This window comes from Kogia breviceps, chromosome 4, assembly GCF_026419965.1.
Source record: "Kogia breviceps isolate mKogBre1 chromosome 4, mKogBre1 haplotype 1, whole genome shotgun sequence".
In the NCBI taxonomy this organism is placed as follows: domain Eukaryota; kingdom Metazoa; phylum Chordata; class Mammalia; order Artiodactyla; family Physeteridae; genus Kogia; species Kogia breviceps.
The window spans coordinates 95,383,714-95,411,041 of record NC_081313.1 but is presented as its reverse complement, the minus strand read 5'-3'; the positions used below and the strand labels follow the sequence as shown (position 1 = coordinate 95,411,041).

The window sequence follows — 27,328 nt, the reverse complement described above, 5'->3', positions numbered from 1 at the left end:
TGATTAGTATCAATATTCTCCTGAAAATGCTTTATTAATGCTAATTTAGAGAATAATGCCATACTCTTGGAAAACATTTAGTTTACCATGTTTTAAATGTTGTATGTGATAAATTTCAAGAAGCCTGCATTCAGAATGGCACCAAAAACAGCTCCTAAGGGAGTGAAACTATATTACTTCTGATATTTGATTTGATGATGAAAATCATAGATATAACTCTAAATCTTTGAGCCATGAGTCCTGAAATTACAGACTCTAAGATGCCATTTAATACCTTATCTTTTCTAGAGAACAGACGTAATCAAATAAACAGGGCCACAGACAGCCTCATCTCCAAATTCTTGGTCATATTTTGTTTGTTTGTTTGCAAATATATACCGGAAAAAGCTTCTTATGTCTTCACACACAAAATCTGAATTAAGAAATTAGCATAGGAGACAGTGTCATCACCAAAAGATCTGCTATGTGTGTGTCTTACGGCTCCATTTTTAGGGAAACAGGTTTCAGTCGGTATGTATGTCTGAGTGAACTTAATTAGCTGATTTTAGTGAATAATTTTCTCCATGTTTTTATGATTCGATGATATAGGCATCTAGAAAAATAGGGGTGTCAATTTGGATTGAATAGGTAAATATATGAAAAATGTGAAAGTGTTACTGGCTCTCTGGAGCATCCACTACACCAGCAGGCTCACACCAGGCCTGGGTCCTCAGACAGAGTGCAGGGCAGACCCTCAAGCCCCAGGCCAGTGATTTACTCTTCCGTCTCAGTGGTCAAGCCTCTGTGTTTTCCTGTGCTCTGTACCTCGACCCCCACTCCCACTGAGGCACGTAGGGTGCCTGCTCCAGGCAGGAGGTAATGCTTTTCCTAGTGGCTTCTCTGCTTCTGGGCACCCACTGGAGCATGACCTACTACTGTTAGACATACCCAGTCACACACAGGCATTCAAAGGATTTAGATATTTGGTACACAATGACTCTTTAACAGGAGTTTTAGGGGAAATGAGGAAACCATAAAGAGCCAGTGTCAGAGGCTGAGTAGTAGCAGGCTGAGCGAACAAGTGACGTGACCCAGACACACAGCGGGGGCACGCGCGTGCACGTGCTCACACACACACACACACACACACACACACACACAAATGTATGTTGCCTGTATGTGTGATTTTTATTTTTGTTAATTTCCTAACTAAAACCCCTGCTGAGTTCAGAACATTGTGATACTGGACAGTTCCTCACAGCATGGTTGGGAGGATGAAATGAGAGAGAATGTAAAGAAAAAGTGCTTTGTAAGTGGTCCAGATGTCACTCACTTTATCCACATACACATCCCTCTGTATGGAGTAGGGCTTACATATAATCGCAGTTACTATTCCTTCCACTAACTTGCTTTTTCTCTGCCTCTTGGCAACAAAGGCATGACTTTGAGGAAGCTCACTTGGGAAAGAGATAGTAAAAGGATATGAAATCGGACCAAATATGAAGCATCTTCTCTCACAAGCGGAAAGTAAAAAGCACTTGCTTAGTATTGGGGATCGTATGTTAGCACAGCTCTGTATCAGCTCACTCCCACTTATTACGGAAATCACACTGAGCAGAGTGTTCAATGTTAAGTAACTTACTCCTCCCTTCTGTCTTTCAGATTCCTTCGTGGCACTGAATGGTAAGGAAGATATTACTCATAATTTAACAGCAATGGAAATATATTTGAGAAATCTTGTTTCACTAAACCTCTTGAGTATTTTTGAATTTTATGTTTCTTTTTAAATTAATTTTTAAATTCTCATTATTTTTTATAGACATTTCAACTCCTCTACCAGATCATGAAATGTCTTACAACACAGTATATGGTCAGTTTATATGGGGTTTTTTCTTTTTTTATTCTTCGAGCCATTCATCCTGTGGTAGTTTATAATCTTCATTCCTAAACATCATGGACCAGATTCTTTGCTACATCAGGACCCCAATTCACTAAAATTATTCATAGATTTCATGATGCTTCAAAAATTACTCTACATATATGAGACAACTGACATGTGAGAATGAGTCCTACATTTTTAATCCACAGAACATGAAATATGCCAACCTTAGGGAATTTGGAGAATGCATTTAATGAGTTCTTGAGGGAGAAGAAATTGCTTTTGGACATAAGTACATCTAAGATAAAAGAATAGTGCTTATAACTCATAGGCCATAGCTCCTTAACTGATAGATAGTATCATTCCCCAAAATGCTGACTTTCAGAACAATACCCTCTGCAGGGAAATCTATACAGAGTGCAGATACTAAGTTCTTATTAGGCAAAACTTTCCAATATAGCCATCAAAATTTAATCACATGAAGAGTATGAATATTTAGACCTATCTTCAGTGAAATGTCTTTAAATGTACACAAGGAAGAGTGACGCAGTGGAAATGATGTGCAAACAGGATTTACCCCATTGTTCCTGCTCTGAAATATACAGACACTATACTAAACAAAGCCATTAAGTCCATAAACAGACTATTCTGAGCTCTTTATAAGAAAAGTTAAACTGTAGTTGAAATGTTCCACTTCCATTTCTGAAAGCCTCCCCAAATGTTTATTAAGGTAAAACTATTCATGTGTTTTTTAAAGATAATGAACAACATATATGTAATGGGAAATTTAAGCTTCTGCATTATAATGCGGACTACAAACTTCACTGATACACATTTTATAACTTTTATGTTTAAGACACGTAACAGTAACAGCTCTAGGTCAGTCTTTAAATGCAGAGGTAGGTAATAGAGGAAGGGGACAAAATAAAGAAAAGAAAAAAAGGGAAGAAAAGAAAGCAAGGTGGATTCAGGATTCAAAGAAATAGTTCAAGATGGCTACAAATACGTCTAATAGCTCTGTGGAAACTCTCACTCCTGTGTCTAATTAGCATAAATAAAAAGCCTCTTTGAAAGTCCTAAAGACTATCTTATAAACTGGGGCTGTGCAGGTAGGGAAAACAATGCCCAGTTTCTCCTGTCGTGAAGTGGGGCAGCATATGGAGTAGATGAGCCCACTGAATTCATCCACCTTTACCATTCTCTCATCTATGATTCAAGCCAGAACATCAAACACCAACAGCTGGAAGAAACATTTCTCAGGAGGCAAGTGTCATCTAGAGTAGCTTGCCCTTCACAAAGAGAACCCACTTCGCATCTGCACTTCTCCAATTTCATATCACTTTGCAATCATTTCCTATAATTGAATAATCTTTATCAGAGATTGAGAAATTCAGGTCTTGAATCTAACTGAACCAGTAACCCCAGCATTCATCAATAGTACTACGGCCAATTTTAACTCCCAGGTAATTTCTCAGATAGATAGAATAATTAAACCATGGGATGCTCTTTATGAACCAAAAAATCACTCTTCAATTTATGGATTTCTCTTACTGCCTTTACAAAAGGAAAGGAACTTATTAATGCCTCCATGTTAACACTTTAAAGAACAATGTCCCATTCGCTGGGTCAGTGGTTTCTGTGATGAAACTAAAAAAGAGTTGGAATTTTCCTTTCAACTAATGATCCTGTCCATTTCAGGCTCAATCTCTCCAGTGTGAAGGGGTTAGACGGTTAATTGACCATCAACATGAGGGCTGGTCCAGACAGTGTTTATAAAAACAGAGGAGACTTTCTTTTCACAGACTACTGCAAGAGATGCTTATTTTGGAGCTAATAAACCTAGAAAAGATTTAACTCATTCATTTGCAGACATTAGTTTAGTGCTTACTATGTGCCGGGCACTGGATAAGGTGCTATATTTGAACCATCAAAGGAAAAAGCAAATTGCTGATTTTATGAGCATGGATGTAGACTAGGAAGCCAAACCCAAAGTCCAAAATGCACCCACTGTGTCTAGCTGTGTCCTTTGCATGTTCCCATAAAAAGTTCAGTGGCTGAGTACAGACTCATAGGTGACCCGCAGAACCAGAACAGCCTAACTCTGAAAAAGGGATCGTTCAATAAGCCATGCAAACTCTCTGTGTGGCAAAAGCTCTGCACAACACCACTTACATATACAAGAACCCTTTTTTAGTGAATTGGACCCTGATTATCTTCCTTCTCTCATCCTCTCTTGTATTGATTTAGTGTCTCTTCTGTGTCTAATTGGGTACAATCATTGTTAATAGGTTAGAGTAGTTTGAAGGATCTCTAACCTCTAGAATTACAAAGACTTGTAGATATAGAGAAACAATATGATGCATATTAAAGTTAACTTTTAAAATCTATTTCTTTGTATATTATAAGAATAATATATCATAAGCTCCATTGATTATAATATGACTTTTCATACTGGATTAACAAGACAAAATTACAGGTTCCAAATTGTTGACATGTAATACCACATGCACAAACGACTGCCTATTTTTGTAGCATTATTTTGGTTACAATCTCTTAGGGAATGCACAAAAACAATATAGCCTGTAGAATCAGATTCTAAGAAGGAATATAAGTGATTTCCTTTTAACAGTTGGAGAGGTAATAATAATACAGCTCTTTGATTTCAAACTAAGGATGGCTGCTTAATGGTGCTTTTACATGGTAGTTCTAAAATTCTTGAGAATCAGGCATTGCTTTCTCCAACTGTTTGCTTCACCCATAACACACATTGCCTGTCCTCAAGCATAAGTTTAAAAGATTACAAACCTCATGCTGCTCTATTTTTTTTCCATTTGAGTACATCAGATGCATGGTTTCTCTAGATTTACATGTAGAAGATGGAGACGTGGTGGGTATTAGACTAACACTTCAGCAATAGGCAGGAGCTGATTTCTCACATTTGTGTGAAACATTTTCCTACCTAACTACCATCTGGTCCACATTAATTTCCTCTCATAGCCATAGCTTTCCATTACCAATGAGTTTTCCATATATTTGCAGCATATGGTCCAGGAAATCTTTCTACAGAGAATGTGTCCCTTAGGCATATATTTCCCCTAGATTACCGTATTAAGAAATGTTCTCCCTAAACCATACTTACGGTATTACCATAAAATTGCCCCTTGAACACAGTTAAATTGAAAGCGCTCAAAATGCATATCAATTTAGGTAAAAGAAATTCTTGCTACTTGGAGGAGAGGCTTCTTTTTTTCCTTCCCCCCTTTCTGACTCCCTGCAAAGCTATCTCTAATTGTTTGCTTAGGCTGGGTGCTGAAGTCTCTTATGTTGACCGTATATTGCATTAGAGCATTGTTGAATTCAAGAGTAGAAAATAGAGGCTATATTTTAGACCTCAATGTAAGCATAAAGGAAGTAAAAGAAAGTCTGTATTTCCAATTCCAGGTGAATAATTTTCCTACCCTGTTCTCTTACCAGTATTGGGAGATGAGCTGTGAAACCCAGAAATATAAAAACAAAAAGTCTAGACTCAAGAATTCTTTACTTTTAAATGAACAGGTTTTTAGCAGTTGGATGCGAACTAGACTATTTGCAACAAAGCCGATATTTGAAGCTGTGTAAGAGCCAAACAAGCTCTACACAGAAAGGGGCCTCTTAAATGTTACCAAAGCTTTGTGGTAACACTTCAAGTGTGGAGCTTCCATGGAAATCCTATAGCTTAGATAAACCACTTGGCTTGCTTGCTTTTCCCCGCTTTATTCATATATACACACACACGTGTGTGTATGTGTGTGTGTGTGTGTGTATACACAGTATGTAATTTATAGTATTAAAGACTCCTAGGAATCCAACTTCCAATAATAATTGTAAAAAAGAAGAATGCAGTACATTCATTATAATCTTTCTTTCTGGTGGCTAGTATCATATTTATCACATATGCGGTGATCACAGCCCAAGGCTGGAGCCACTTGTGAATCTGTCCTACTTTCTACCAAAAGCACCAATTACACATTCACAGTAGTTGCCCTGATGTCTTTTTAAAAATTGTTCAAGAGGTTGCTATAGGTAAGATGCTTTAATAAGCCAAAGACTCTACTTGAAATCACAGAGAGGTTATTTTTTATTTCCACCAGAGAGAACAGGTAGTGTGGCTTCTTTAAATAACTGTGACAGCTTAGGTCAAAGCACCCGATATGATCTGCATTTAACCTTGTAGAATGATGGGAGGGAAAGCTTAGGAATGTGTTCACAGGAAACGTCCAGTTTCTGCCATAACTCCCTACCCAGCCATTCTTCCTCTGGCATTATCCTATGGTAGGCCACTCTGGGTCTCAAAAAGCTATCCCTTTCTAATCTGAATTGGATCAGTCAGTGTGGCCTCAGAAAACCACCTCTCACTAGTATGAGTCATGAAACCATGAAACTAACTTGGTTGGAATAAGACACAAAAGGCACAGCCATAACAACATGTTATGTTGTTGTTATGTTATGTTGAACAGTTGAGGCCTCTGTTCCCGGAAGGAGTGGGTGGGAGCAGATCCCTTGAGAAAGCAGTCACTTCCCCCACAAAGAGGAATGCCTGTGAGGCTGAGTTGCAGCTGAAAACTAGACACATCCTCCATGGGAAAGGCTCAGTGCAGCTGAGTTGTTTGTGATGGGGCAGAGGCTCATCCACTACCATAAACCTGCCCATCTGTCACAAATGCTGTCCCCAGAGTGGACACATTCTACCTTAGTACTGCTATGAGAATACCAAAGAAGGACTCTGATACTTCTTGAGTGCTTACTATGTGTCAGATACTGTTAGATACTTTCAACATGATGTCACTTTATCCTTCCGACACTGGGAGGTAAACGATGTCATCTCCACTTAGTGCACAGGGAAAACCAACCAAGGCTCAGAGAGCTTAAGTGATTCCCTCAGGCTCATCCAGCAAGCAGCAGAGACAAGATCTGGCCCTTCATCCTCTAACTACAAGTTCAAGGGGTCTTCTGCTGAATCCTACCCACCAGTCTTGTTATTTCTGGGACAATCTCCTTTGAGTCTTTTACAGCCAGCGTGGGTGTCCAACCTCCTGGCCTCTGAGCAAAGGGAAAGCGGGTGTCTCCGGTGATGTTTTCCCTAACTATATTTGTGATGAAAACAGGGCACTCCAGTTCCCTCCTGCCCAGCACCACCACGTCCAATTCGGCGGCTCAAGAGGGGTATGAGTCTAGGGGAGGAATGCTGGACTGGAAGGATTCACCTGACAGCACAGACTCTTTGGGGGCAGTGTCTTCCCATAATCACCAAGACAAGAAGGGTAAGGCCTTGGAAGTACCTCTTCCTCTGGGGGGAGAGGGAGGGAAAAGTGGGGAGGACTATGGAACTGCTTCCAGCTGAATCACAGAAGCACTGAAGGAACAAACCTTCAACACACTATGACTGAAAGCGTCTCAGAAAAGGCTGCAACCCAATCCTCTATGCTAGGCTTGATCCACAATGATTCCCTGACCAAGGAGAAACCACACAAAACAAATAACACATCCTCTAAGCTTCCTCCACCCAAGAGAGGCATGGCTTGGCCCAAAGCAGATACTGGCTCCTGAGATCCCTTTCCACTTGTCTTAGCTCATTCAGTGATTTTTTGGATCCTCTCTTAACCCCATAATGGGATGGAATGTGGTGCGGGCTTTGGCAAGTACATGTAATCAAAGTAAAAGCCCGTTTAATCAGTGAATGGAGAAATAGCAGAGTGAAGTCTTTTCTGGCTGGTAGCATCCCTCGCTCTCGCATGGTGCTGAATTTGAATAGAGCTGAGGTCCTGAGACGCACTTAATTGCCCTTAGAGGATAACAGCTAAAACAAAAATATGTTATTTAATCAAGCAGAATTGCTATGCATTTAAAATGGAAAGGAAGCTGCACTAAATGAAAGGGACTCTACTGTGAACTGTCCTAAATTCTCCCTGGCTTTCTTTGCTCAACTAGAGACAGGAAATGTCATCTCTTTTCTCGCCATTTGCTGCTTCTGGTAACACATCCTACTTTAGTTGCAGCTGCAACCAAAGAGGCCTTTACTTGTCCAAAAAACAGTCTTGTAAATCAGAGACTGAAAAGCTCAGTTATGTTGCGAGCTGTTTCCCCCCATTCAGCCTTGTTTACTTCTATATGTTTTCAAGAGTTTCATCCAAGCAGGGATTTGAGTCTCAAGGGCACACCAGCCACAGTGACCCTTGGAAGACAGTGTCTTCTCCCAGGGTTTTCTGTATACATATTTCCATCTTTACTTTTAGAGAATGTTTGCTAGGCAGACTCACACACTAAATTTTCATCTTTTTTTTTTTTTTGGCGGCTCATCTCCTGAGAATGTCATACCTTCTGCTGCTACATGCCAAGCCCAAAATGGGAAGATGTAGCCCTTTTAACTTGTTCTTTTTTCTTTTTTTTTTTTTTAAGTCTTTACTGAATTTGTTACAATATTGCTTCTGTTTTAGTTTTTTGGTGCAAGGCATGCGGGATCTTAGCTCCCCTACCAGGGATCCAACCCGCACCCCCTGCATCGGAAGGTGAAGTCTTATCCACTGGACCGCCAGGGAAGTCCTTTAGCTTGTTCTTTAATATATCCCCTTAATCGATTTTATTACTCTTCTATAACTTCTTATTGTTAATCTGTCCTGCCCCAATCTTTTTTTTTTTTTTAAGTGGCTTTTGTCTCTGCAGCCTCTAAATTGGTGGGATCCCTGCTCTTAACCATCACAAGAAAGCACCAGGCCAATTCGTGATGGGGCAGAACTATCACAGCAGGCCACCAGCCCTAGCATGTGCCATTATTTGTTCTGTGTGGCTCCTGACCGCAGATGTGTTAGTCTTGGCCGAGTTCTCAAGAACAGACAACACAGTAAAAGTCACTTTGTATTTGCCCACTGCAACTTTCTGAAAAACCAAACAGCCTTTCCAGTAAAGCATTAAATATGTCAACCAAATATCTAGGTGTTGGTTACAGTCATTTCCTCTTCACTTCACTGAGACGGATGGCGTTAACTCTCCCGAGGGATGGAGGTTATCAAAGAGTCCAATTAACACTTTGACAGATCATTTTAAAATTCAGCATTGTTCATTCTCTTGGGCCTTATTATGAATATTGACAAAGCTGGAAGCAGTCTACAAATTGTCAAACAATGGTGGCAGAGGTGATTGCATGGGTGTTTAACATGATCACTGGTCTCGTGCTATTAACTCCTTGCCTTGCCCTGTCAAATTTGAGCTTCATTTTTGACAGCTGATTATGTGTGTATTTGATAGGGCAATGACAATGAGTTGTTATGCAGAAACTTTAAAAATAAAAAAGTAATGTAGCTTAATGTTCCTTTTGTCATGATTTTTTATGATTTTAATTTCCATTTTGCTCTGAAGTGTTTTTCTGTTTAATGTTCATGATTTATTTTGAACTTTTGTTTTGTTTTGCCAAGCACTGTGTGGTATGACTTGGTGATGGTGTTACTCCGTTGGAAAAGTCTTGTTTCTTTTCTGACTCATGATTACGTCCCTTAACTCGACCCAATCTGTGATTCCCTTGCTTCTTTCCATTCCCTGACGTGGGTGCCTTAATGATGTCACATCCGGGTGTGCGGCACCTCCTGGGATGCAAGAGTTTAATGGGGTTTCTGCAGGCCTCTGGTGGGTGCTCTTTTCACTGGGCCGATTGTCTTATGGGAATGTGACATTTGTGTGCCCCAGCTTTAGGAGCTAAATATACTCTGGAACTGTTTCTAAAATACCGCACATTTCCCTGCTAAGCAGAAAATGTGTCTGCTGACCAGCTAGCTGAGGCGGAGTCAAGTGTCCCATGCCCTTTTCATTTTGGCTGCTGAAAAAAGACCAGTGAGCAAACGAGCCCAGAGCTCTGCTCTGCGGAAACGTTGAGCGCCACTGGGTTGATCCCACTCCTGGTCCCACCTCATCCTCCAAACAGTTCTGCATTTCCAGAGTATGTTTGCTTGCCTTTTTCTTTCTTTTCCTTGCTGTGTCTTTCGTCTTGATTTAATCCTGTGCGTCCCTCACGTTCTGTCAAAGCACTGCTCCTCACCTTGCAATTTAACCCCCTTCTGCTACCATTGTTCTTAGCCTCCCCCTTTCAAAATAAGAGACCCAAGCCCTCTGGCCCTCTGCGGAACATTCCAAGGCTCTTTCCTTCTACACAGGGGGTAGCATTGCGATGCTGTACGTATATATATACAGCCATACTAACAAAGTGTGAGAAGAGAGCTACAAAGCTCACGGAAAATGAAGTAATTTTCTCGCTCAGTAACTGGCCTTGTCCTTCATGACCCTACTGGCCTTGTCTAATATCTCTTGTCCTTGCTGCTTTTCTTTAAAATTGCCTGATATCTTTCAAGCCCTAGATTCATTAGTAAAAACACAGCCAACTGCCCTGTTTTATCTCTGGCTCCCTAGATGTCTGGAGCCTCTAGAGCCAGCCCTTTAATCACCAAGTTGATAAATTAGAAGTAGCCCTGGCTACTTCTTTCTTGGTTTTTCCACATTTAAATATATATATTATTTATTCATCCTATAACTATTGAGGTGGTAATGAGTAGTTACAAAGGGGCTCTAATTACAAATAAGAAAGAAAATCCAGTTTATTTTTAGATCTGGCTTGTCTCCCCTCACCCCCCTTCCCACAGCAAAAGAAATAAGAGCTTTCTTTTCTAGGTTAAGCAATACTGAGAATTAATAGCCACTCTTGTGCCTCTTGTTTCTGACCAAAAGTAATAATCCTCCAAAACCTGATTTCCAAGAAGCCTGCAAGATAGGTGAGGAAATTAGCCAGGGACAGATCTGTCAAGAGAGCTGTGTAGCATAAATGTCTAATGTAATCGTGGACCACTGCCACAAAGACACAAGAATAAATCAGATTAGAAGAAAATCCCCTACTTCAGAGTTTATTTTCTAGAGCTCTTGTGAGCTCTCAAAAAACTGATGAAATAGTCGATATATACAAAAATGTTCCCATTTGATTGGAAATGCCAGAGCTTATATATATATACTTATATATTTTGGGAAATCTTTAAAACAAGGTATTATCACATTATTATATTTAGTCAAGAAGATGTCATTACAGACAAGGAAAAGATATAGAAACAGAATTTAAATTAGAGATCAAATGAATAATTTAAACTAAAATGTACAGCAAATGCTGAATATATTTTAATCAATGTACAAGCTATTTTGTAAGCAATTTTTAGTTTGGAAAATAACATTCCAGTAAGATTCAGAAGGTCTATGAAGAATGATGAGTTTACTGGCCACAGTGCATAACAATCCTGAATGGAACTGTATAAATCATGGAGTTTATCAACAGTACTCTTTACAGTCCATTATTTATTCCTCAAAGGCATCACAGCCTCCAAGTAGGACATGTCACATCTTACATGAGACGATTTAGATGGCTCAGAGACACCATGGCCTTCAAGAATACTGAATCATGTGGTGGAAAGTTTACGCCCCCTTTCATTTCTCTTTCCGTCTTCTTGGTTATGTCAAGGCAAAAGTCTCAATTTGGTGCTTTAACAACTCCGGAAACTTGCTACTACCCTTTTGAGAAGAAAGAACAGACTTTAGATTGGGGGTTTTGCCGTACAGCTGGGGCTAGCTGGAACAAACACTGTTTTGCTTTCAGTTAATTTTATTTTTATGGTTACCTTCTATCTATTAAAAGTGACACTTTCTTCCATTTATGATAATGATATAAAGTTTCCACTTGAAACGCACCGTAAAGGTAATTTAAATAAAATATTAAGTAACTACTAATGTAGGAAGTATAGGGATACAGAGGTATAAAAAGTAAATAACACGGTAAGTGAGGCTCATTGATTTCACTAGAACTGTAGCTGATGAGTAAAGTGTGGGTAACTCTGGCCTGGAGCAATTTAAAAAGTCCAGTGATGATTAACCTAGACCAAAACTGTGCTTCTGGCATTTGGAAGAACGAGACTGAATAATGGCCCTACCTTCTGGCTGGGGTCTGAGCACTGAAGTTATACGACCTAGTGTTCTTCTGATTTCTCTTCCAACTACTGAGCTTTGTGATTAGGGACGAGAAGTTTGGTCAAGCAGGAATTGAGAGTAAAATGGATTTAGACTAAAAAGAGATTAGTCATTCTAGGCTTGTTAAGCATCTGGCGAGATGATTCTCCAGACCAGCAGTGAGCATCCAAGTGTAGACTGCAGCTCGTTATTTTCCAAATTGTGGCCCAGGGAAAGTTTACCTCCAGCACTTCTGCTTCCCGCCTACTTTTCTGGGATCTGTAAGGACTCTTGGGCTATAGCATGTTCCGCTGACTTGGCAGTAACCTACACTTGACCCTTCTTTCCCTTTTCTCTCTTTCAAACTTTACCTATTCTTTGTCCCAAACCCTCAGAGCCAGGCTTTCTTCATGAACAGGCTAGGAAATCCCATTTTAAGAGAGTATACTTGGTAACAGAGCCTGGCCCAATAGCTTCTGCATTTTAACCATCTGCAATGTTTAAAATCTAATGGATGGGGCTTCCCTGGTGGTGCAGTGGTTGGGAGTCCGCCTGCCGATGCAGGGGACACGGGTTCGTGCCCTGGTCTGGGAGGATCCCACATGCCACGGAGTGGCTGGGCCCGTGAGCCATGGCCGCTGAGCCTGCGCATCCGGAGCCTGTGCTCCGCAACCGGAGAGGCCACAACAGTGAGAGGCCCGCGTACCACAAAAAAAAAAAAAAAAAAAAATCTAATGGATGAAGGATTTTAAAGCATCTCAGTTCTCCCAATGGGGAAAGTGATTTCTTGGTTCCTATCAAGTCATATGCAGGTGATCTTATTTACAAAGAAAATTATTGCTGATGATGGTAATAAAGGGAGAAAAATAAGATTCTCTTCCTTCCCTGACTCCTAAACTTGGACTGCATTTTCTCTGCCGTTTCTTCAGTAACATTACATAACAAAAATGTTTTGAGGAGTCTTCAAGCAAAATTTATTACTGGCTCTACAGCACAGTATTGGATGCCCATAAGGCATTAGAGGCTAAACTAGAGATAGACATAGTTCCTGTCCAAGAAATATCAAACTGCGAGACAGATGAAGCACACAAAGACACAAAAATGCACCAAAAAGCCTTCACGACCATTATTGTCTTTGTGAACAAGGCAAAACGGTGCACGGCAGACTTTAGAAAAAGATATTAGACAACTGAAGACAACCGGGCTGAACACATCAAAGACACAGCACTTGGAAACGGCTTCTCTGCCACTTTAGTCGTCCCCTCCAGTGCCAATATTACAGCAGTCATACATCACCTGACAAGGAGGATGAGCGAAGTGAAGTTCATCTGGCACAGGACTCATATTGTAAAGTTTTGTGGAAATGCTGGCAAACTCAGGCTCTTTTTGAACATCCTGAGCTTTACTTAAAAAAAACTTAACTCCATAGTAATTTGCATAGCTTTTATTAGTAAAACCTATAGTATCACAGCCATTTTTAAATGTGATGGTAGAACAGGACCATCTTGGAAGAGAACTCAGAGAAAGGGGTTGAGAGGGCTTCTATTTGATGGGGAAGGGGCTGCTAGCGGTAGGACAAAGGGCTCCAACTTCCACCTAACAATTGACGGCTAACTCAACCAGGTAGGAACATGCACGGTCAGGGCCAGGGAACACTAAGAGATGGGGGACTGGTTGCTGTTGTTCCAACAACGCTTCTGAATTAGAGTTTCCTTATTTCTGGTTTTGAGGGTTAGAGGAAAGGTATCTTTCAAAGTTCGAACATAAGAAAGTTGGCATCTAAGTTGCTGTTGTTGCTGATAAAGATACAATTCTTTTTTTCTTTTTTTTTTTTTTTTTTGCGGTACGCGGACCTCTCACTGTTGTGGCCTCTCCCGTTGCGGAGCACAGGCTCCAGAGGCGCAGGCCCAGCGGCCATGGCTCACGGGCCCAGCCGCTCCACGGCATGTGGGATCTTCCCGGACCGGGGCACGAACCCGTGTCCCCTGCATCGGCAGGCGGACTCTCAACCACTGCGCCACCAGGGAAGCCCAAGATACAATTCTTGAAATTTAGTCCATTAGTATATTTTTAAATTTGTAAATTGTGCTAAACCTGCCCCATAAAGGCTTACTATCATTTTTGTTATGCTCTGTAAAGCTGTTTTCATCTCCAAAAGTTTAGAGTGAGTCTGAAGAATATTTATGGGGAACCAGTAGAAGCCCATTATTTGGAGGTAGAAGAGAAGGGTTGCTATATAATATACAGAGTGCTCAGTTAAATGTGAATTTCAGATAAACCATGAATATTTTTTTAGTATAAGTATGCCCCACCTACTGCATGGGACATACTTATACTAAAACATTATTATTTATCTGAAGTTGAAATTTAACCAGGAGTTCTGTATATTTATCTGCTACCTGGCAATCCTACTGAAGAGGTTGCTGATAACTTCTTCAGTGAGTATACAAGATCTAATCTCTAGTCTACATTTGCCCTTCAACTCTTAGAAAATCTAAAATAACCCCTATAAGAGGAATTAAAGTAAAAATTTCATTCTGTGAAAAATATTACCATTGTACTTAATTCCAGAGAAATATCACTATAAGTTGTATATGCTTTTTAGAGTAATTTTAAAAATTATCACTGAAAGCAAGCTTCAAAATGCCACTTTTAAGTGAAGAAGGCTTAGAAATCAAACTGTTCCTAAATAAGGGTATGATTAAAACTACTGTTTCTTTCTAATTTTAATTTAACCTCAGGTTTTTATCAACAGTTATGTAAACCATATGGGGTTATTTTTCTTCTTCAATTATATGGCTGCCTTTGTTTGTTTGTTTTCATTTCTCATTTCCACAACTTTGAAGGACATGAACTGGAATCAGAGCACTAGAAAATAATAGTTATTTTAAAAGTTAATTTAATTTAAGAGAAAATGTAATAATGGTAACAACAACCCTAGTCTCAAAGAAAGGCAAAATGGCAACGTTTGTTCACTTCTTTCTTCGTTCATTCAACAGACGTTCAGCAAACATGCGCTACATATACGCCTTCTGCTGAATGCTACAGTACACACTGATCTGATCCAACATAAGCCCTGCACTCAAGGAGCTTGCAGTTTAGCAGGGGATACACACAGGTGACATCCTGTCTAGCAGTGGGGCAGAGTGAAGTCTGAGAGTAAGAGAAGCATTTAAAAGGGCCAGAAAGGGAATTGAGATTAAAAGTCATGCCTAGGGGTTTTGGCTTTACCTGTAAGCAGTGGGTGATAGGAAGGAAGATGGGTGGTAGGGAAGGAAATACAGAGGTCAAGAGATTGACAGATGACAGATATATAATAAATTGATTATTCAGTCATATTAGGTGGTTAATTGCATGTTCACAATAAACTTGGGAAATGGAATCCTGCCATCAACTTTGGTTCTAAAGTGTGTTTCCACACATCACTGGCATTTTCTGTAGATGATTCTTGCCAAGCTAAGAGCTCTATCCTAGGTAAAGGCCCAAGCAAGCTCAACTTCAGACTCGGCCTTCTCTATCACTTTAAACACTGGGGTGCAGGGCACATGGGAGACTTTTCAACCAGAACAATTTTGAAATTGGTGGGGAGACTGAGAAAGAAATGGTAATATAATCCGGGGTGCCACCATTTACTTTTCTAATAAATTAATATTTCTTTATCACCTGCCAGAAAAGGAATCTATTTGTAGTCTCTGGGTTTTCTTTGAGGCACCCAGGAAAATGACAGATTGTGAGGTCAGGTGCTGGGCTCTCTACTGGAAGACATGGAAGTTTCCCTGTGAGCGTGTGGCGGGGAGGATGCCCACATGGTCGGCTGTAATTGTTATTTCAGCAGTGCGGGCAGAGAGGTAGATTTGATCCAATTAATTTTGCATCCTCTTGACAACTTGCTGAATTTATCTAAGGTCTTGAAGAGATTATTGTGGAAGGGGTAGAAGGAAAAAAAGTTAAATGTCAGCCATGTAGAAAGCTGTTTCATCTCCCTGCCTACCTGAATCTGAACACCAATATTTGAATTTTCTTTTCTAGAGATACCAGTTAAACCTTTTTCTCTTCACCTAACATCATTTTCTCAAAAAAAAAAAAAAAAAAAGAAGAAGAACTTAAATTATGATTATAGAGACTTTAATTTTTTCTTTTAAAATCAGCAACTTAAACCTTGGGGTATTAAATAAATCAATTCACCTTCTAAAAGTGCTACTTACTTTAATCTGTAGCCACTTTTTCAAGCCACATCACCCTTGACATGAATTCATTTTGCTCCCACCCTTTTCTTTCAGTCTTTTTTTTTCCATTCCCTCCTATCTTTTGCACAAAAACACACACAAATGACAAAGTTTTCTGACAGCTTAATGGAACTTTCAAGGACTACAGGGACTAGGTTAGGCATGATTGTATTAACCGAACATCTGGTGTAGTTACAAATGTGCTCTTTAATTGGTTCAACTGCACTGTGTTCATCTAAAATTTGTTTTGTCCTAACAATAAAACTGAAGAGTCGACGTATATTTTGGAGCATGTGTAATAATGCGAAAATAATATTAGCTTTGTCTCAAAACTGTCTGATAGCCTCGTTTCTTGGAGTTAAAATTTTAAAAATGCTTGTAACACACAAGTTTTACTTTGCAAACCTTGCTGCTCCACCAACAAAATAGTCTAGCGAGGGTGAAAGAGTGGAAACCGGGAAATTTCCTGAGGACAGCCTCTCTTTTCTTGACATTATACATGAGAATGGCCTTAAAAGCTGCAAGAGTTGCTCACAATACATGATTCATGTCATTGCCATAGAGAGAAAGAGGACAGAAGAGCTGTGTCCACTCGCTGGTCCCAGGGAGACACAGACTGTGCGAGTAGTAAACAGGTGAAGTCCTGCAAAGCACGTGGACAGCACTGCGGGCCTGAGCAGACCTGCAAGAACAGTATCAGAGGTCAGTCTCCCAGCACTTTAGTGGTAGAAAGGCCCTGGAGTCAACTAGGGAAACGCAGTTGGATAAATTCACATATACTGGGTACAGAGTACACAGCTCTTAACGGGTGTCAGAAAGCTAATCATGGGCAGTATGAAGGTTTGTCATCCTTAATTAGTATTTCTTAAGCTCTTGTAAGTCTACAATCGGGCATTATCTTTGTAAAGAGATTCCTTTTTAACAGGATAACAGGTATTTCCCACCGCAATTATTTTTAAAATTTGTATTTTTTAAAAGATGCACTCTTTTTCAAATATGTATCTGCAATTAGATTTCTTCGCTAAAGGCAGGGGCAGCCATTATGAACTGTATAGAAATAATAGAAGTTCAGTATAGTCACCACTGACAATGCTTTATTAGAAGGGAAAATGATGTCAAGAAATTTATAAGGCAGCAAACTGCGTTATGCCTAACCTTTTGGACATATTAGAGCTTGTTGTTTCCAGTCCTACAGCCTCTTATTATTCTTAAATAATAGATAATACTGGACACAATCATCTAACATTTGTTAAGGTAATAAATACACCGTAAGTGATGATGGGTCTTGCACTCCATGATTTAAAGGCACACAGCAGAAATTTAATGTAACTTAAAATGTCTTACGTAATTCTATGGATTTGCAGATTCAGTTCAACTCAGCAGATGTATAAGCACGGAGCTCCGCTGAGGGCACTTTTGTACCAGGCATTTTTATTACTGTAAAGCAGGACCTTAATTTGGGGAATGAAACATGAGCTCAGGTCCCTCCTTCCATCCAGAAAAGAAAGGAAAAGAATCTTCCTGAGTTTCTTATTCTCTTGTCTGATCATGGAGAGGTAAGGGAAAAGATCCCCTGAATCATTATCAGATGTTGCTTGATGGTTGTGCATTGCTTGAGTGGAGTTGATTTCAAGGTAACATGTGCTGTAAGCTTTAAAGGAGGTTGCTCTATTCAATAGTGAGTTCCTACCAAGCTTCTACTTCTTCTGTCCCTGGGACCCAGTCCTGACTGGGCTCTCTAGCACCAGCCACTACCTGATGGCCCCTGCGACAGAGATGGGGAGAATCAGCAATTCCCCTGTCTTTAGGCTGAGGCAAATAAAGAGACCATATGCATTTTTCCAGCAGCTTTTGGCTCTGGCATATTGGGTTGATTCTGTTACAGAAGTAGTGGTACAACATTTTAGGCCATATGTCAAGCTTTTGTCAGGTACCAAGGGAAAGTGTTAGGGATGTGTTTGTCTCTCCAATAAAACCTTATCAATTTTGTATTCTTTGTCAGAATACAGCAACTGCAAGAAAATGTCATACACGAGACCCACTAAAGAGTCACACTTTAGTGACTATTTTTAGTGATACTTAGTGATATTCAGTGACTATCCAGAAAGACTATTTATTCATTTTTTTACAAACAATTTTGAAAGTCTGGCTATACACTGCCTCAGTGGTGTCTGGGGTTGGACTTTAAAGCATAACACTTTGATGCTGTTTTCTGGAATATTATTCATATCATTTAGGGCAGTGCCTCTCAAGCTTTAGTGAACATACAAATCACCTGGAGGCCATATTAAAAACAGAGATGTCTGGGCTTCCCTGGTGGTGCAGTGGTTGAGAGTCCACCTGCCGATGCAGGGGACACGGGTTCTTGACCCGGTCTGGGAAGATCCCACATGCCGCGGAGCGGCTGGGCCCGTGAGCCATGGCCGCTGAGTCTGCGTGTCCGGAGCCTGTGCTCCACAACGGGAGAGGCCACAACAGTGAGAGGCCCGCGTACCGCACAAAAAAAAAACAAAAAAAACCACATAGATTTCTGAACCCAATCTCCAGAGATTCAGATTCAGAAGGTCCAAGTAGGACCCAAGGATTTGTATTTCTAACAAGTTCCTGGTGATGCTGATGCTGAGTAATACTGATTTAGGACATCTTCCAAGTTGTATGGGCTATCTTATTTAAGGTCACTTTCCAAGATTTTGTTGTATTTTTAAATCCTTATTTCTCCATTGTTGGCTAATACACTTGTACCCAACCAAAGTGCTCCATCAAAATAGCCTATCTGGGATCATGCAGAAGGCAGGTAACTTGTCAGAAATTCTAGAAACACTCCCCTTACATTATTAATTGAGCATTAACGTGTCCTGCACAATGCCCAAGATCACACAGCTAGTTACTTACAGATCCAAGACTTAAACCCAGGTCTTTATGACCTCAAGATTTATGTTCTTAACCAATAATACCCTGCCCCATCTATAACCCAGATCCCAAGAACTATATTTCCAGCAAGTTTAAGTTTTAGGAGTATTCAAACAAACCTATTTCCTCATATTTGTTTTATCTTCATTTGGCAAAGAAAAAAAAATCCAAGCACTGCAAATAATCCAAAGAATCATCTGAATTTCACAATTTTATAAGGAGATCCATTTCCCTATTGTAGCTTTGATGCCTCTTAAGAGAGCAAAGGAAGATGGGACCAGGAAGCTGGAAAACAGAAATGCTTTGTCTGGTTTCAAAAACTATTTAGATGTTGGGTTTCTAGCCTTATGAGAAAGAAAACCTCAAAAGGAAGGAAGATAAACCATGCAAATTCTGCTTAAAACTTTGCCCATCTGAAATAGTCATTACCTTTACAAAGACAGTGACAGTCCTAACACATGGAACCACAGATCAACATTCCAGAGCATGGCTTTTTAAAAATGATCTCATCATGACCCCCGGTCTAGACCTCAACCGCCACTCTGGGTGTAGCACTGCCCCTGGCAGTGCAGAGTCTACGAGTCTAAAACAGTGGAGCGGAGGAGGAACAGGGAACCCAGAACTCGCACTGCCACAGAGGGGAAAATGAAGTTTTATGCTCCTTTTTCCCCTTCCCTCTTGTGATGGCATCCCAACAACACATAAAAATGTATCCATTTCAAAGGTGATAGAACTGGAAGTGGATTCATCTGCAGACAACCACAGTCAGTTATTATTTCAATTTGTGAGTTTTAAAATAGCTTCTGAACCGAGGATATTAAACAGCCAGGAAGCTGCCTCTACTTTGGCATGGTCAGTCATTAACTTGATACATCTTGAAGACCATCACCCCTCCCGGCACTTAATCTTCAGCCTGCCAGGAGAAAAAAAAAAAAAAAAACTGAAAGTAAAAGAAAAAGGAAAGTTTGAGTTATAAACTCTGAGTCCATTTCCACGGGCTGCTGGCAGTTCCGTTTATTTCTAAGCCATCTGGTTCGCATTATGCAGTTAAGACAAGGAGAAGGCTGCTTCCTGCCGAGATAACCACAGAGAGCTCCCACCGCACTTTCCCTGTGGTCATCTCTGTGGGCTGGGGTGTGGCTTTGAGGATAAATTGTCTCCAGTTAGGGTTTTCCCCCTATTTGTTTTTTTCTCTCTTTATTAGGGATTACAGCCGGCCCTCTGTGGTTAGCAGGGTGATGCTTGGCCCGTGACTCGTTCATTCATTCATACTGCCGTGCAGAACTGTGAGGCTGGCATTTTGTTGCAATAAGATTTTCAAACAAGAAAGATTGGGTTGTTAGATTCCATCCACCCAAGTTGTTATGAGGACTTCAAGGGAATTACAGGCTTGTCTTACTACAAAGCAGAATCAAGAGTCTATTTTTAGGGCATCCCACTCCAGGGCTTTTCTTGGTATTTTGCCATCTTTCTTAGCTCTCAGACCCAACAGGACCCCCGCTCTGGCTCGATGATGGAGGAAATGTCCATCCTCGTTTTTGCCTTTGCGTATTTCTCTAAAGGACACAGAGGGGCTTTGTTGTCTTTGTGGTCACCAGGTCCGCTTTACACAGATGCCTATTAATCACTTCACTATGGAGACAGACACATCCATCATATCACAGCAGCTCTGAAACAGGCAGTCCAGTGAACAGGGAGGGGTAAGAGAGGAAAGTGTGCACTTAACCATTTCAAGGTACAGGCTGCCTAAGGCCTCACGTACTCAGCAAGGTAACTGGGGTGGGGATGGGTAGGGCTCTTCCTTGGGACTTTAATAGGTGCAATAGATTTCATGTATTTTTCTTTGTCTGTTTGGCTTCATTTTTTCATAGGACAGATAAAATCTCCCAGGTATGTCTGTATGATGCAGGGGATAAGTACAGTTGAAGACAGAGTCTTAATTTTAATAACAGTAATAATAAATTCAAGTAGACTGGCTGTGCTTTTGATGCAAAGGTACTGACTCTTTGAAGCCTGTATTTTTTTCAATAATGGATTCAATGTGAAACAGTAAGCTGAACCCTGCTCTGACTCGATGGTCAGCTTTCTCAAGCAAGAAGACCGTTGAAATGACAGGTAAATGAACCAATAACTTTCCTTCCAAAACTGACATGTCTTCTAAGTATCTTTTTCAGACTTTCATGGCTTTTCACAGCCTGCTTCAAATGTTTAGCACTCACTCCTATTTTTCCCCTGCAAGTCTCATTCATTCGTGCATTCATTTACTATTTATTTAACAGCTATTTACTGAGCACCTTTATGCCCGGGGACTCAGCAGGAAATCTCTCCTTTGTGGAGCTGTCTGGAGCAGTTTAGGTGTAAAAATAAAACAGAGAGCAGGTCTCATTAGCGTGATGATTTTAGGATCGAGAAGTGGAGAGCTCTGGGGACACTTATAGAAGGGAGAGCTAACCTGGCTTGAGGGAGTTGGAGAAGGCTTCCTCATGCAAGCTAAGACCTCAAGGAGGACGTCAGTGGGATGGGAGGTAAGTAGGGATATTCCAGGCAGAGGGGGACAGCCTGTGTGAAAGCCCAGAAGCAAGTGCGAATGCAGCAGAGAGGCTGGTGCCTACAGCTAGGAGACTAGAAGGAAGCTGAACCACTGGCCATTACTGAACACAGCCTTCACTTTCCTCCCCTCCATGCCTTGGTTCTTGTTGCTGTCTCCACTTGAGCTGACATCCTATGCACCCTTAAGACTTGGCTCAAATGTCACCTCCTACATAAAGCCTTTGCCCATCCATATTAGGTAGAAGCAACGCATCTCATGACGCTTCCACACTTTGGATGTAGTTGATGTGTGCGCACCTACCTTCTCCCCGACTGGATCACAGGGTTTGTGCCTCCTTCACCTTTGTCTCCCCAAAACCCAGCACAGTACTTTCATCTGTGCTTAGTAAATGTTTGCTGCAAGATGCTTGCAACCAAAACCTTATTAGTCCAGGAGAGTGACAGTCAAGGCACCAAGAACATCACCATCGAGCCGTGAGTTAGGAGAGCGTCTTTTCTGAGGTATGTTGTCCCAGAGCCTGGCGCTGGGCTCCCTGTGCAGACTAGAGACAACAGCAGAGTACCCGCGAGCTACCAAAAACCATTATTTAAATAAAGAATTTGATGTGTGAAATTTCAGAGTGCATTGACATAGTCATCATAGGAAAAATCAGAACTGTGTTGGGTTTCCTCTTATTTTGCGGTTTATAATTGTTCTTATTTTGAATTACATATTGTAGGGCCTGGAGGGCGTGGTTGTTCTTCCTAATCTTTTCATTGCTTCAGCTTCTAAAGAGCTTCAAACTGCCCCTCTGAGACCTCCTTCTAGCAGCATCTGAAAACTCTCTCACCTCAGAAAAAAAAAAAAAAAAGTGGAGATTCTATTCTTTCTCGGTTCTGCCAATTTAAGGCACGATTTCAGAGAAATCTCTAAGCCATTGTGTGTCTTGCTTCTTGCAATAGGAAGGTGGAAAGAATAACCATTTAGCACCTCATGACTGGTGAGAAATAGCTGGCGGTTAATTAATCAATGCAAAGGGTTTTTCAGATACTGTTTTCATTACTAATGCCCCATTTTCAATTGGTGAGAGCAGAAGGCCCAGGGGTTGGTGGAGGAAGGCATTTCAACAGCCCAGGGTGGAGCCAACTTCCCCCCTCTACAGTGGGGGAACCTGGGGAGGGAGTATACCACCCTACAAAGGCCCTCCACTTCCCCAGGGTTTCATTGCAGCACCTGAAGCAATGATGCTTCTCCAGCTCCAGCCCTGTGTGCCCTTTGTAAAGATGCATTTTTTTGTTTTGTTTTGTTTTGTTTGTTTTTTTGCGGTACACGGGCCTCTCACTGTTGTGGCCTCTCCCATTGCGGAGCACAGGCTCCGGACGCGCAGGCTCAGCGGCCATGGCTCACGGGCCCAGCTGCTCTGCGGCATGTGGGATCTTCCCGGACCAGGGCACGAACCCGTGTCCCCTGCAACGGCAAGCGGACTCTCAACCACTGCGCCACCAGGGAAGCCCCGATGCATTTGTTTTGAATTAGTCAATTCTACTAGAGCACTCAGTTGTTACAAATAACCCATTTACCCTCACCCTCTCTTGTGGAATTATCCCAGAACAAATGTCTTTTCATTTTTAAAAAACAGTTTATCCTATTATTATTTTGAATACATACTGAACACCGTTATAGATTCTTTTGCCTAATGGATGTTAGTATGATTATATTCTGTTGTATGATAAGAGATATGTTTCTGTGATTTCAGAAGCAAGGTTATACATAGTCACTCCAAATATGACCCACCAAATTTAGAAGTCCATTTAAAAAAATGTCTCTACAATGTACTGCAAACCCATTTCTTTAATAATCACTTATTAAGGGTCTGACCTAAGAGCCCTGGGGATGGTTAGGATTATAAATGCATATAAAATATGGTCCCTGGGCTTCCCTGGTGGCGCAGTCGTTGAGAGTCCACCTGCCGATGCAGGGGACACGGGTTCGTGCCCTGGTCCGGGAAGATCCCACATACCGCGGAGCAGCTGGGCCCGTGAGCCATGGCCGCTGAGCCTGCGCGTCCGGAGCCTGTGCTCCGCAACGGGAGAGGCCACAACAGTGAGAGGCCCGCGTACCAGGGGCGGGGTATGGTCCCTGCCCTCAAGGAGCTGACTGCAGGATTATTACTCCTCCACTAGGACTCTATAATCACTGTGTTTTGCTCAACATATCCCACTGTTGTTGTTTTACTTATTTCAAGACTCAGGACCTATAGGCAGTCCTGAAACAGAGGTACATGTTCCCTGATGTTGCCTCATCGACCTTTGGCAACATTTGGACAGCCGAAGGTTTGGAGCTGGAAAAAACAGGTCCATCCCTCCCGTGGGAGACCTATAGCAAATGGATTCTAATGGCGAAGCTATGACTGTTACTCTTAAGCCCTCCGTGAACTACTAACCCACCATTTCTCTTTTGTGGCTTCCTCTGACCTTTAGATTTGTCCAGCAAACTACAGCACTTAAGCTCTTTCTTAAGCATTATTTAAACTGATTCTTGTAACTACACAGTAAGGCATTAAATGTGTTAACCCCACATTACAGATGGGAAAAACTGAGGCCCAGAGACGTTAAGTCATTTGCCCAAAGGTCACCCAGCAGTAAATGGGAGCTTAAAACTCCAGGCCTTTGGAGAGCTCTAGTGTTGCACTATCCCCTGCCTCACTGACAAGTCTGGTGTGTTCAATCCTGCGCAGTGACCATTGGCAAAAAGTTGATTTAATCATTTGCCCTTTTTCATGATATAAGTAGAAAGCTTTAAGTTTGGAAGGCATTTTCCAAAAATAACTTAAAATAAAAAATATATATATATATATATATATATTTTTTTTTTTTTTTTTTTTTTTTTTTTTTTTTTTTTGACTGCGTCGGGTCTTAGTTGCGGCATTCCGTTGTGGTGCGCGAGCTCAGTAGTTGTGGCGCATGGCCCAGTTGCCCAGCAGCATGTGGGATCTTAGTTACCCGACCTGGGATCGAACCCGCGTCCCATGCATTGGAAGGCAGATTCTCTACCACTGGACCACCAAAGAAGTCCTCCCAAAATAACTTTTAACGTCTTATCTTCTTGACTTTACTTTCAACTTAATCTCTGATCTGTTTCTAACTCTGGACATGGGGTTTCTGAATGTGCACAGGTGGATAAGGGAAGCCACCTGCTTCACCGTAGATACCTCAAAGCCGAAGAAATGCAGAAAGGTTTTCTGTTTGTTTGGTTGGTTGGGTTTTTTTAACATCTTTATTGGAGTATAGTTGCTTTACAATGGTGTGTTATTTTCTGCTTTATAACAAAGTGAATCAGCTATATGCAAGAGGGATGTATATGCAGAAAGGTTTTTAAGGACACTATTTACATAACAAAATGAGCCAGAGAAAGCCATCTGAGACACTATTTTTCTCAAAGGTCAGACCCTGCTTGATTTGTTACCAACCAGAAACCTGAACTGAAATATCCACTGAAAGAGTTTTTCCCAGTGAAAGAGCGAGTGGGGTCCATGAGTCTAAGACAGTTAAGGACCTTCGGACATGAAAGAAAATTATTTGGGAGCTAAAAGTAAAGAAGCAATGGATAAACTTTAAAATTCTGGAGTTTTCCCACTTAAACAATAAATGAAACAAATGTATTGCTCTAGCCTCGTGCTTTCTATGGTTCTCTTAAGTTGAGATGGTAATTTAAATTGTAAAATCCCAAAGTCAATTGTAGATAACTACCTATCACAAGTACGAATCTACTGGGGAGGTTCAGCCCCCATAAATACAGTCGGCTGGAAGGGACCCACGAAATGCCCACTGCTATGAAAAAATGTAGTACCCCGCATCGGTGACATCACCAAGTCAGTAAGCAAAATTAAACCCATTTTATTCACAGGTGTACATTTTTTGTGCCATCATGTAGGTGGTTAAAAATGATGTTCAGTAGAAACCCACTCCAAAGCAAAATTGAAAGAAAATCAATTGCTATTTTAGCATTACAACAAGGAAATGCAGATTTAAGGAGGAAATTCTCATTAGCACAGTTCCTTGGTGACTAGGTATTAAAACATATTTGGATACAAGACACCCCACTGTTTGGGGAGCTACACAACACATAAGGTGTGAGTTGCAGCTGAATTTCCTGCTCGTTTTTGCTTCTCAGTTTCTACCCCTTAAAAGTTCATGAAGATAAATCTTGAAATATTTGACAAGTGTCACATATGGAAATTATTCAGTGTCTTACTATCTTTTCCCTGGGGTGAATTACCTCCCCTGCCCTTCACTACCAAGGGCATTTGTTTAAGCACAGACTCTTTATTTCTCAAGAGATATTTGCTGCTTCTATTTATCCCCCCACCTGAAATCACAGTCCTTTGTCACGGGACAATCATTTCCACAGCAACCAACTGTGATGTCACAATTGGGGGGAGGAGGAGAGTTCACAAAGAAAAAAAGAACGTTTTCAACGTTTTCTTCTTCAGGCTAAGGTTTCTGAGATTTAAAACCACTGCTTCACCAATCAAAATATTTTAGCAGAAAAACTCCGTGACAAAGCTGCATTTCTTCAAGGTCTCAGCTGTGACACACAAAGCATTTCAGCAGAAGTGTAAGGGCTGTGTGTTGTGGGTTTGGGAAGGGATAGAGATTTTTATTTCATTTCATTCTAATTCTGTGCCACTGATATCTGCCAGTAAAACACATTAAACATATTCCAGAAAGAGTTGATTTAGTCGATGAAAAATACGTCTCCTGAGACCAGAGAAGGTACATTTTCTGTCTTACTATCATTTCCATAATAGGAACAATGTTTACATTTCCTCAGCCCATGCAGAGCCTCTAATGTATTCATGTTCTTTCACTCTCCAGAGGCAGGAATTGAGGTATTTGAGATTTTATTTTTTTAGCTACTGCATCAAGCACTTAAGATCTGACAATTGTGATGTGTATTCTCACTTGGTATTAAAAAATAAATGCTTCAGTGTTTGCATTTGATTAGAGTTCCTCAGCTTGGTGGCTAATTAAGCAGAAACAGGGAAAGCCACTTCTGAAACACAGCATCTTGGTTAATGTAGTGTAATATTATTGACAGGTACAGCCACGTAATTTTTATTAAACTGAAGGGATTAGCTCTGCTGAAGAATTTCACCGTGACAGCAAACTCTAGCTGTAATAATGATACCTGACACTTCTCAAACTCACTACAGGAGCCCAAATGGTCTCTTTTTCTAAATATTCTTTCAGCTCAAGTAAGGGAAGAGCTTCATTCAAACATTTAGCATATTTATCTGAAATTGAGTGTGCAAGGGTTTTTTTTTTCCCTTGGTAGAGGTGATGCAAAATCAGCATAAACATTTGTAATCTGTGCGCTTTAGCTATTCTCTTACACTATAAATGATACACCCTGTCCTTCCCCCAGCTGGATGAAATGCTAACCAGCTTTTCTCCTGATAGAGGCCATGTTGCCCACAGGAAGTCATCAGCAAAGTCCCAGGAAGCCTGAAGTGGTGTGCAATTTGTTCATTTAACATGCATAAAATTGTTGCCTATTCCCCAGACTCAAAATATCTCGCGGTTTTAGGACCGGGAAGATTGAAGAGAGATGAGAGGAAAAGAAGGATAAATTTTGGAAAGGAAAAACTTCCATATTCCACGGAGTGAAGCAAAGTAGAAAGAGCCTGTACTTGAAAATAGGAGGAAAACACTTTTTCAGAACACAAAGAGGGCAACAATTGAAGTCTATTTACATACTTCCGGGTGGGGCGGGGAGGATTAATTAGGTAACGTTTGG

General features: G+C 40.9%; 1 protein-coding gene across 4 annotated transcripts in view; it reads left to right on the top strand.

The window, feature by feature from the left end:
- SEMA6A (semaphorin 6A) overlaps positions 1–27,328 on the top strand; it is a 129,638-nt gene that overhangs the window by 97,913 nt on the left and 4,397 nt on the right. The window contains exons 17-19 of one of the 4 annotated variants that reach the window (XM_059061006.2): positions 1,642–1,662; positions 1,799–1,849; positions 7,003–7,158. In XM_059061006.2, the coding sequence (XP_058916989.1) occupies positions 1,642–1,662; positions 1,799–1,849; positions 7,003–7,158 (228 nt within the window). The remainder of the gene's footprint in view (positions 1–1,641; positions 1,663–1,798; positions 1,850–7,002; positions 7,159–27,328) is intronic. The other 3 variants (XM_059061007.2, XM_067031481.1, XM_059061008.2) reach the window with 3 other exon arrangements.